This window comes from Bison bison, unplaced genomic scaffold, assembly GCF_000754665.1.
Source record: "Bison bison bison isolate TAMUID 2011002044 unplaced genomic scaffold, Bison_UMD1.0 scf7180017864531, whole genome shotgun sequence".
Taxonomy (NCBI): Eukaryota; Metazoa; Chordata; class Mammalia; order Artiodactyla; family Bovidae; genus Bison; species Bison bison.
In genome coordinates, this window is record NW_011495081.1 from 10,786,621 (window position 1) to 10,798,783 (window position 12,163).

A 12,163-nucleotide genomic window follows, 5' to 3' on the forward strand; every position below is an offset into this window, starting at 1 on the left:
ATTTTAATGGGAGATGGCCTGTTTTTCCAATTCAAAATAGGACTCTCAACTTTTTCACCTGTAGAGACAGTTGAGTTACCATATTACTGTGCAAGACAGCCTATAGCTAAATGCTGCTATTATTGATTTGAGCATTAGTTTATTTTCTTTAATTTGCCTGTGTGGTTCTGTGAATGAAAATGATTCTTCCTGTAACAGTGCCCGTCTTAGAATAAGTCACAGAAACAATTTTAAGAAAACCAGCAGTTTTCTAATAGTGTAAAAATTCTATTCCCTGGGAGGCTACAAAAAGATTTCAATTAGATTTGAAATTAGACACCTGAAATCCATATATTTCTCTCAGCTCCTTAGGCAAAAATAACAAGTTAATAACTTAATTCACAGTTGTTTTCTGTTTAGTAGCAGGGGATTTGGTGTCCCATCGCACAAATTCTGCCCTTTGAAATAAATCAGAAGTTCAGTTTGCAATCTAAAAACCTCGGCGCCTTAGAGCTTAGAACCCGAAAATGAACCCAACTTGAAAGAAGAGAATTCCCAAAGTGTGCCACAGTAGCCAACAGCTGAAATGCATAAATAGAACTGCAGCTTTACTGTGGCTGAAAAGCTGTCATTTTGAAGATCAGAGCGAAGTCTTCTAAACTGCAGGGTACATCAGGGTACACTTTGAATTACATGTATGCCCCTTGTCTTAGAAGGCTCTACATTCACTCGTGTGTGTCTCTATAAGGAGGTTACTTAATTGAAATGCAAAAAAGTCAGAACTAGTGCTGAGTTCAGTGCTATGCCTGTAGAAGACGTAGTAAATACTGAATGAGCAAAAAAAAAAAAAACTTTACTAGCTACCAGGAGTGACTTTCTGGTATAATAAGATGGTGAGGGTCATTCTCTTTTTCCTTTTCTATTGGTTCATTCCCCTCAACATGTAAACACGTCTAAGTCTCTCCCATTCTTAACAAAATGAAAGAAAACTAAGGAAAAATATCCTCCCCTTTACCTTGGACCCCTCTTGGCTATTGTCCTTTTTTCTCACTTTCCATGTAGACTTCAGAAACCGTTAGATCTAGCTCCCCTGGTCGTCTCTGCTTCCTTTCCCCTCATTCCTCATTCAGTTCATTGCAAAATGTCCTTGTGCTGATCATCTGCCTGGATAGATTCAGAATAAAGCTACTGAGCACTTTATTATTGCCAAATGCCAGTGGACACTTTTCTGTCTTTAATGGATCTCTCTACTGCAGTTTTCACCACTGATCTTGCCTGACATTCACAGTCCACTGGTTTTCTCTTCCTGGCTCTCCCTGTGTGTATTTCTGTGGGTGTTCTTGCCCTGCTTCCTTTGGGGGTTTCCTGCCATGCTCCCCTTAGGAGCTGGTGTTCCTCAGGGTTCCATGCTAAACCTACAGCTCTTCCCACTTGCACACATGGATCCGTTTTTGTCTCTAGGTGACTCCCCTTTGTACTTCTGTCTCCAAATTGTATTTCTGTAGGTTCAGACCTTTTGCTGAGCTCCAGGTTTGTGTGTTCAGCTGCCTGTTGACAATTCTATCTGGATTCCTTAAGGTACATTCAAATCAGCATGTTAAATACTGAACTTATCTTTATCTGCTTCCATCCCTGCATTCTGTCCTTTGTCCCTTCCCATATCCAAATTAGCCAGCAAGTGCTGCCAGCTTTTCTAAAATTTTCAACCGTCTGCTCTCAGTGCCCTGTGCTCATTGTCTCTTGTCTGGACTGCTTCAGCTGACTCCTGACTCCAAGCCTACCCTTTGTTCCATCTTCAAAGTGACTTATCTCGATGTACCCTCAAGGAGGGCAGGGCATCCTGTTCTCTGCACCACACCTGCGTCCCCAGCACTTGTCTCAGTTAGCATTTGAATGAAGGAAGGAATTTATTTGAAATGCATAGATGACCAGGTATCTACCTGCTTTCAAAAAAAATCCTTCAGCGACTTTTCATCATCTCTGGGAAAAGCAGCATACAAGACCTGTCGTGATCTGGCGCTGTCCTCGTCTTCTGCTGCTCTCTACCTGACATTTTCTGCTTTGACAGCACTGACCTACTTGTAGATCTACATACATGAAATTCTGTGTCTTTCTTACTTGGCCTGTCGTGATCTGGCACTGTCCTCGTCTTCTGCTGCTCTCTACCTGACATTTTCTGCTTTGACAGCACTGACCTACTTGTAGATCTACATACATGAAATTCTGTGTCTTTCTTACTTGGCCTGTCGTGATCTGGCACTGTCCTCGTCTTCTGCTGCTCTCTACCTGACATTTTCTGCTTTGACAGCACTGACCTACTTGTAGATCTACATACATGAAATTCTGTGTCTTTCTTACTTGGCCTGTCGTGATCTGGCACTGTCCTCGTCTTCTGCTGCTCTCTACCTGACATTTTCTGCTTTGACAGCACTGACCTACTTGTAGATCTACATACATGAAATTCTGTGTCTTTCTTACTTGGCCTCCTCTGCTCATGAGACCTGCGTTTGTCCTCAGATCATTTTCCCTCACCTTGTTAAATAATATTACCTTTGAAGATTCTGCTTAGATAGCACCTCTTCCAGGAAGCCTCCCCTGATTCCTTCCCAAGGCCTTCTAATCTAGGCTGGGTTAGGCTTTCTTTCTCTTTCCTAGTCCCTCCTAACTATACCATGTATACTTACTACATTTTACTATGATTGTTCATATATGTATCTAAATCATTTCTCTGTGATTTCATACAAGTCTGCAGCTTTGTATCCTCAGCACCCAGCGCAGCACCTAGATTTTAATAAACATCCGTGGAAAGAATGGAATATATCTGAATGATTGCAGGAGACTATTCCTCTGATATTTTGATCCCGAGATGTACTGGCCACCTTGCAGTACAGAGTGACAGTGATACACCCAAACAGTTTTAAAATGTCTTGAGTATCATATTTTGGCATTGTAAATAAGAAATTATTATCACCCTTGGTTTCTTTCTTTTATTATATACGTCAGCATTTAACTGATTGCCTAAAGGAATTAATCTAACAATAAGAGCTGCTGTTAATAACTGAGTTTCTAATGAAGACATTTATATTTTTAAGTATACTGTTATGTTTTTAAGTGTACTATAAATGAATAATTCTTGCATTGGCATTGTATATTTATTGGCTAGCTAAAAACTTGGCATCATTTAAGTTAATACCAAATAGCTGATGAAGGAAATTGTGCTCTATAATAGAGAAAAATTTAAGTGTATGAGAAATAACTTACAGAAAATAAAAACTTTCCACTTAAAGATTAATTTCTATATCTCCAGTTCCATAATGTTGGATATTGTGGCCAAAAGGTGTCTTGGGTCCCTTGGGAAGGAAGAGTGGTAAGAGGGTGATGGGTTGGGCCGTACCTGGGAGAAAGGACTAACTTTGACTGTGGGAGTCAGCCGTTGTCAAGAGAGTCTGGAAATTCAACACACCAGCCTTGCTCTGTCTGGGTTGCTGGTACAAGGTGGGTCCTGACTAGGATGTTGAGTGGGGAGTCGAGTAGGATTTTCTGGAGAGTGGCCGTGCTCAGGTGGAAGTAAGCTAAGCTTCAGCACTTCACCCTCCATGCCTGTGTAGCCCTTTTGCATCCCTCTGTTGGGGAGCATGGAGCATGATCAGGAAGTCATTCCCTTACTTCTCTCTTCTCCTTGAAGTTACAAAACCTCGTGGACACAGATTTTCCTTTTCTTCATCTTTATGTGTTCTCAGTATCCAGTTCACATTTAACGCTCAATAGCTGTTTATGGAGTGGACACGTAGAGGGGAGGGAGGTGGGCAAGTGAGGGCTGTTCATGTGGTGTGAACGAGTTCGAGAAGGATGATCTTGCTGAGATTTTAGCTCAGCAAAGAGATTTGTTGAATTTGCACCCGCTTTCCAGGTAGGTGAAGGCAGAGTGACTGCATCTATTGAGAGTGGCTGGTGAAGTCTGGGCAGGTCTTAGGGGCCTCAGGACAGGGTTCAAAGTCCTAGTGCAGTGGGCAGCTGGAATCTTGGTGGACATGTGGTTGGCAGGCCTTTAACCAGGCTACAGGGCAGCAAGAATCCCATCAGACAGAAGCTGGCAGAGAGGGGACTCCTCCTCGTTGTCTGCCAGGACCAGGCTTGCAGGCCTCAGTGCTCACTGCCGGAGTTGGAGATGGTAAGGCTGCTTCTGTTCAGGAAATGAGCGTTTTATGTCATTGTGTACACGTTTCTTCACTTGAGCTGGTCTTAGCCCTATTACCCCACTGGCGATGAGAAATTTAATTTTCAGAAAGTGACCAGAATGGACAGATCAACCACTCAGCAGACTGATTTGATTCCTGTATACACTTGCTCCTTTAAAGACAGTCACAGTATTATGTGGATCCTTGAGTGCATTTTTTATGGTAGACTGAGAGAATTGTTTAGCTTGTTTAGAAAAGATCTTTTCTCCCAAAGAGACGTGATTGGCTTAGTGAAACTTCAAGGTTGATCTTTACTGGTGTTTTTTGTTGAGAAGGTGGCAGCTTTATCTACAGATCACCTGGGATTCAAATCTTGCTTCTCTACCTTACTAATTGTACAGCCTTGATAAGTTACTTAACCTCTTAGAGCTTTGTAAAATGGGTTGTTTGAAGATTACTGCTAATTCCCACAAAGTTCCTAGTACTGGGGCTGGCGTGTGGTGGGAACTCATTCAATGACAGGTCCCATCATTACTGTTGTCAGGAAAGCACAGATACTTCCTAATAAAGAGGAAATGAACAAGTCTCTGAAATTTGTTCTCTTGCTGGTTTTACTAAGAAAGGATGATAGATGGCTGGGTGTTTGCTATTAGTACCGTATACCCAACTACAGAATGCAACTTGCTAAACAGATAGGTGATACCTACTTTTCATGTTTTTTTTTTTTTTTCTTCGCATCTTTGAAAACAGCACACAGCTTCTGAGTGAGATGCTCCATTTTCAAGAACATTGCAAAAGCCACTCGATGAGATAATTTTCCATGCAAGAATATTTAAAGCTGATTATAGCTTCAGGGCATTTTTTTTTACTCTTGCATAAGCCATAGTTTTCAATTATTTCAGCATCATCATACATAATATAGAGCTACAAAGAAGTACTGGGTGATCTCATAGTATCACACGCCATTTGATTTTGGAGAGGCTTTCTAACGGGTAATACAATGAGATTTAAAGCATTCTCTTTTGTTTATTGGAAAATACACTTTTTAAACTACCTTCCTTTAGGAAGTCTTTAAAATTCACAGATTATGAAGAAGCAGGTACAAAATTATTATTTCTTTTTGCAGCTACTCTGAGTTGCAAATAAATTCTGTAATATTTTAAAATGCTTGGTGGGAAGAAAGGATCCTAGACTTTTTAATTTAAGGGGGACACTGTGTTTTAATTCCTGCTGTTATTGGCCCAAGTACTATCTGAAGAAGTATGTTAAGCATAGAGTATTTTTATCTTAAAAAATGAATGTTTTTTTGATACAAGTCTTTTTTAGTAAATACTAAAAATAAAAATGTCTTTAAGATTGAACAAAATCTTAGGGTTTATTTTCTTACATTTGAATATAACTCTTAAAAAGCAGGGACATCATTTTGCCAACAAAGGTCTGAATAGAGTCAAAGCTATGGTTTTTTCAGTAGTTATGTATGGATGTGAGAGTTGGACCATAACACTGAAGAACATTGAAGAACTGAGGCTTTCAAATTGTGGTGTTGGAGAAAATTCTTGAGATTCCCTTGGACTGCAAGGATATCAAACCCGTCTGTCCTAAGGGAAATCAACCCTGAATACTCATTGGAAGGACTGATGCTGAAACTGAAGCTCAGATACTTTGGCCACCTGATGTGAAGAGCCAACTCATTGGAAAAGACCCTGAGTCAGATAGGACTTAGCTTCTGAACAACAGCAAACTTAGTTTTTTTTTCCATATGCATGTAGCCCTTATGCTACAAATGGTAAAAATGTATTGAATGTGTGCAAGAGAGACTTTCTGATTCTTGCCGTGGGTGGAATTAGCTAATGATATTCATTCCAATGCAGGATGGTACAAATGGGGCATATTAAAAGGCCTAAATTAGGTCAAATTGAATAATTGAATTTATTCCTTTACTTAAAAACAGCTTAATCAGCTGAGAGTGCTGAAGTCTAAAAAAAGTTTAATTAAATATTAATAGGGAGTTTATGTTTTCAGCTTTATCTTCATTTACAATGATTATATATGATTTTCCTCCTCCATTACCTTTTATAGATCATTGGAGACGAAGTTCAGCCCTTCTCGCTTGATGAAGAATTCGATTACGATGCGGTGGTGCTAACCCCCAAGTTCACTCCTGCAGAGATGAATGCCATCAAAGAGCTATCCAAGCAGAAGACAAAGAGCGCAGACTTAGAGGACCCCCATGACTGATCCACCCAGACCTCTTTACATTTATTTTTATTTTGTTCTTATTCAAGCAACATGAAATTAAAAGAGAAACCTGTTGTAATCCCCTTTATGTAAATGTATGTGTGTGCATTGATTTATAGGGTTATTTGTCAGTGGACTTCCCTGGTGGCGCAGTGGTAAAGAATTTGCCTATCAATGCAAGTAGACGCAGCAGATGTGGGTTCAATCCCTCGGTCGGGAAGATGCCCTAGACAAGGGAACGGCACTCCAGTATTCTGGCCTGGGAAATCCTATGGACAGAGGAGTCTGGGGGGCTACAATCCACGGGGTTACAAAGAATCGGATACAACTGAGCATGCCCATACCACCAATCTTTTCAGTAGGGCGATGCGTCTGAAAAGTGAAAGTGAAAATAGCTCAGTTGTGTCCAACTCTTTGTGACCCATGGGCTATACAGTCCATGGAATTCTCCAGGCCAGAATACTGGAGTGGGTAGCAGCCGTTCCCTTCTCCAGGGAATCTTCCCAACCCAGGGATTGAACCCAGGTCTCTCACATTGCAGGCAGATTCATTACCATCTGAGCCACCAGGGAAGCCCAAGAATACTAGAGTGTGTAACGTATCCCTTCTCCAGCGGATCATCCTGATCCAGGAATGGAACTGTGGTTTTCTGCATTGCAGGTGGATTCTCTACCAGGTGAGCTACCAGGGAAGCCCAGGCGATGCGTCTAACAAAACCAAACTGCTCTCTATGGTTTATGTAGTTTAGTCGCTCAGTCATGTCCAACTCTTGCAATCCCATGGACGCCAGACTCCTCCGTCCATGGAATTTTCCAGGCAGGAATACTGGAGTGGGTTGCCATTTCCTTCTCCAGGGGATCTTCCTGATCCAGGGATGAAACCCGGTCCCCTGCATTGCAGGCAGTCTACTGCATTGCAGACAGATTCTTTACCAGTTGAGCCACCAGGGGAGCCTCTATCCTTACAGAATTCTCTTCTGTCACTTGGCTGTATCCATGGCTGATAGGGGGAGATGGAGGTGGCAAATGGGAACAGGAAGCAGCACCTACAGAAGGGTCTATCTGGTGAGAGCACTGCAAGAAGGTAATGAGGGTATTGTGACATTGACTGGAAATTTCACCCTACCTACTTGGGGAGGAAGGGCAATTGAGCATGCAAAGCCTGGAGAAGAACTGGTCATGTGGTAGGTCCCAGGTGCCAGGTATCCAGAGACAGTGATATGGATGTGAGTGCTGAGAGGCTGGGCTTCGAGAATTGACTGGGAAAGACTTTACTGAAAAGGAAAGCATCTGAAAATTGATTATATGTCATATATTAAATTCTTGTACTTTATTACTGCCATTCAACCATGTATAAGGATAGTTACAAAGTACAAGGAATGATCTCTATCTCCAGAAGTTTGAAATATAATTTGAGAAGGCAAGACATAGAGAAGGCAACCAGCGAATGTAAAAACTATTATGAAGTGCCAATTGTGTACAATACCCATGAATGCTTTAAAGGGAGGATAAAAAGGGGGTGAGGGCACAGAAGGGGGATAGTATATATGAAGTGATTTTTGTTATTGAAGGAATCAGTAACAAATCAAATGTACTTAGCCTTTTTTCCTCTGTATGTATTTTATTCCTATTTTTTTCCCATTATGGTTTATTATAGGGTATTGAATATAGTTCCCTGTGCTGTATGGTGGGACCTTATTTATCCATTCCGTGGATAATAGTTTGCACCTGCTAATCCCAAACTCCTTATCATTCCTCCTTCCCTCCCCACGCCCATGCTTGGCAACCACACGCCTGTTCTGCAGACAGCCTTTCTGAGTCTTTATGTTTCATGGATAAGTGCTGTCAGTCTTTCTGTTTCACAGATAAGTTCATTTGTGTCGTATTTTAGATTCCACATGTAAGTGCTGTCATATGATATTTACCTTTCTTTTTCTGACTTGCTTCAGTTGGTATGAGAATCTCTAGGTCTGTCCATGTTGCTACAAATGGCATTATTTCATTCTCTGTTTGACCGAGTAGCATCCCATTGTATATATGTACCACAGCTTCTTTATCCATTCATCTTTGGGTAGACATTTACACTTTTCCCATATCTTGGCTGTTGTAAATAGTGCTGCAATGAACATTGGGGTGCATGTATCTTTTTGAAGTATAATTTGTTCGGATATATGCCCAGGGATTGAATTGCTGGATCATATGGCAACTTTATTTTTAGTTTTTTGAGGAACCTTCATACTGTTCTCCATAGTGGCTGCCCCAATTTCAAATGTACTTAGTCATAATTATTTTTAATACAAGCCTGTGCTTGTATGTGTGTGTATATTCATAAAACTGCCATTCATATTCCTTACAAAAGAATTTCCTTGATTTATTGTTGCTATAGTCAGGTGATTTCCGTGTCCGTTTTTCTTTGTCTAGTCAACAAACTTTCACGAAACACCATATATGTGGCAAGCCTATGCTTGAGGAGGATATAGGTAAATTAGATATAGTCTGATTTAGTGGGAAGGACAAATGTATATGCAAATAATTACCATAGAGCTACATGATCCAACCTCATAGCCACTAGCCACTAGTGTGACTGAGGAACTGATTTTGGATGTTAATTTTAACTTAAAATATAAAGTTGATATTTGATGCAGTTATTATAAAACTCTCAAGTTCATTTGGAACAACTTGGGTGTGTGAATCTACTTTTTTCAGTTGTAACTTTTATGACAACTAAATACAGATCAACTATTTTTGATAACACCTTAGTGTCTAAAATATGCTGTAAAGGGAAAACATACATTGGATTTCAAAGAACTAATATGAAAAATTATAGAATATCTTGTTTTTTGTATTGATTACATGTTGACATGATAATATTTTGGATGTATCTGGTTAAGTAAAATATATTGTTGAAAATTACCAATTTCTTTTTGCCTTTTTAATGAAGCTATTGGGGCATTTAAAATTATGTTTGTGGCATGTGTATTTTTATTTGATGGCATTGCAGTAGAGTATAATCAGTATTGTAAGAGTGGTGTGTACTAAGAGCTACTGGGTGAAGCAAATCAGAGTTACTGAATCTCCCCACCCTGGAGAGGTGGGGAATATTCACAGAGGAGGAGAGGTTTGAGGTTGGTTGGAAAGAATCAATAGGACCTTTTGATTTGAGGCTGTTAGAGTGGTTGACGTGGGAGATGAGAGCTGGAACCAAGGCAGGGGAGGTGGACATGACATGGGGGCGTGGATCTGATGAGAGGTTGGAAGGTGGAACTTTCAGGGACTGTTGGTTGGTGCACTGTGGGCATAAGGGAGCAGTTGTGAGGTTAAGACAATGTATTTTTTGATGATTAAATTTACTTTAAATTAGAGGATAATTGGAGAAGGCAATGGCACCCCACTCCAGTACTCTTGCCTGGAAAATCCCATGGCTGGAGGAGCCTGGTAGGCTGCAGTCCATGGGGTCACTAAGAGTCGGACACGACTGAGCAACTTCACTTTGACTTTCACATTCATGCATTGGAGAAGGAAATGGCAACCCACTCCAGTATTCTTGCCTGGAGAATCCCAGGGACGGGGGAGCCTGGTGGGCTGCCATCTGTGGGGTCACACAGAGTTGGACACGACTGAAGTTGGACACATTAGCAGCAGCAGCAGCAGCAGAGGATAATTGCTTTACAATATTGTGTTGTTGTGAGGTTAAGACAGTATTTTAGTAGGCAGTCTATACATATGCTAACTTAACAACCACAGTGTGTTATAGTTGTTCACAAGATCAGAGACTCTCTTTTGACTATATATATATACACACATATATATAGCATTTTGGTATTGTAAATAAAAGCCTTCACCATTTTATTTTATTTTTTTAATTATTTTGTGATGGTTTTTGCCATATATCAACATGAATCGGCCATTTTATAAACTTAAATAGTTTTATAATAGAAGAAACGAAAGCAACTATTCAAAAAGAATTACATGTTGGCAGAGTATTCCATTAACTGGGGGTGGGGTGGGGGTGGTGGTAGATGGCAGATGCATGTTACTGCAGAGCATTCTATCTGTAGAGTTGGTATATCATTAGCTTCATTCCCTTTGGAATTTTTTTTTTTTTTTTTGATTCTTGCATTATTTGGGGCAGTTGTGCATTACGGCAAAAATGACACTGGAAATAGGTTCCTTAAAGCCTTTGAATGAATTAGTTTTGTCTCAACTGTACCATTACTCTTGCCCTAACTAGTAAAAACTCCATCATGACTTTCATCTTTATGGATCCCTTGAATTGATGTGAATGGTTCATTTTGTATTGACTGGCAAACCCTAACCAAGTGCCTTTAGAAGAAGCCTACAAGTGTATGTATGAATGATCCTTACTTGGATTAGGTAGTGGGATTTAGGATAAGAGTAAGAAAGAGTAGAAGATCAGCAGAAGCTCCTGCAGGTATGCACCAAAATGGTAGGGGAGAACATGAAAATTTTGAGTATCTTGAAATGAAGTGGCAGTCGCTACACAAACTAGCTGGAATGGAGAAAAGTTCACTCCAAGTCTGCAATACCAGCCCTAGCTTGTTCTGTGTGGTGGCTCAATGGGCAGTCTTATTACTGCAGGATCCATCTTATATGGAATCACATAAGAAGGAGAAAAAAATATTTAGATCTGGTATTGAACTTTCTTGCTTCCTTCATCAAAAAATGTCTTTTCCCATGAATGAGATAGAGCTGTATCCTCTTATAAAAAAAGAAATTTTCCTTCAGTTCAGTTGCTCAGTTGTATGCGACTCTTTGCGACCCCATGGATTGCAGCACGCCAGGCCTCCCTGTCCATCACCGACTCCCAGAGTTTACTCAGACTCATGTCCATTGAGTCAGTGATGCCATCCAACCATCTCATCCTTTGTTGTCCCCATTCGCCTCCCACCTTCAGTCTTTCCCAGCATTAGGGTCTTTTCAAATGAGTCAGTTCTTCACATCAAGTGGCCAAAGTATTGGAGTTTTATCTTCAGCATCAGTCCTTTGAGTGAATATTCAGGACTGATTTCCTTTAGGATGGACTGGTTGGATTTCCTTGCATTCCAAGGGACTCTAAAGAGTCTTCTCCAACACCACAGTTCAAAAGCATCAGTTCTTCACTGCTCAGCTTTCTTTATAGTTCAACTCTCACATCCATACATGACCACTGGAAAAACCATAGCTTTGCCTAGACAGACCTTTGTTGGCAAAGTAATGTCTCTGCTTTTTAATATGCTGTCTAGGTTGGTCATAACTTTCCTTCCAAGGAGTAAGCATCTTTTAATTTCATGGCTGCAGTCACCATTTGCAGTAATTTTGGAGCCCCCCCCCAAAATAAAGTCTGTCACTGTTTCTACATCTATTTGCCATGAAGTGATGGGACCACATGCCATGATCTTCGTTTTCTGAATGTTGAGTTTTAAGCCAGCTTTTTCACTCTCTTTCATTTTCATCAAGAGGGTTTTTAGTTCTTTCATCAAGAAATTTTCCTTATGTGATAGTAATTGTATGATTGAATTAAAATATGAAAAAGGGAAAAAAATTTCATTTCATTGGCTTGTTTCTTGGAGGCGAAAGGTGTATGAATACAATAGCATGGGAAATGACGTGAAAGAGACAATCTTGGAATTTCCTAGAAAAATATGTCTCCATAAGCAAGAGAGTTCCAGAGAAACATCTGCTTTATGGACTATGCCAAAGCCTTTGACTGTGTGGATCACAACAAACTGTGGAAAATCCTTAAAGAGATAGGAATAATAGACCACCTGA

The 12,163-nt window shown here is 40.4% G+C and overlaps 1 protein-coding gene across 4 annotated transcripts in view; it reads left to right on the forward strand.

Moving 5' to 3' along the window:
• Positions 1–6,832, forward strand: part of LOC104982479 (chromosome unknown open reading frame, human C11orf74) — a 66,200-nt gene extending 59,368 nt beyond the window's left edge. For 3 of the 4 annotated variants that reach the window (XM_010831873.1, XM_010831872.1, XM_010831874.1), the window contains one exon: positions 6,237–6,832. In XM_010831873.1, coding sequence (XP_010830175.1) covers positions 6,237–6,395 — 159 coding nt within the window. In that variant the 3' untranslated portion in view covers positions 6,396–6,832. The remainder of the gene's footprint in view (positions 1–6,236) is intronic. The other variant, XM_010831871.1, reaches the window with a different exon arrangement.
• The last annotated feature ends 5,331 nt before the right edge of the window (positions 6,833–12,163 follow it).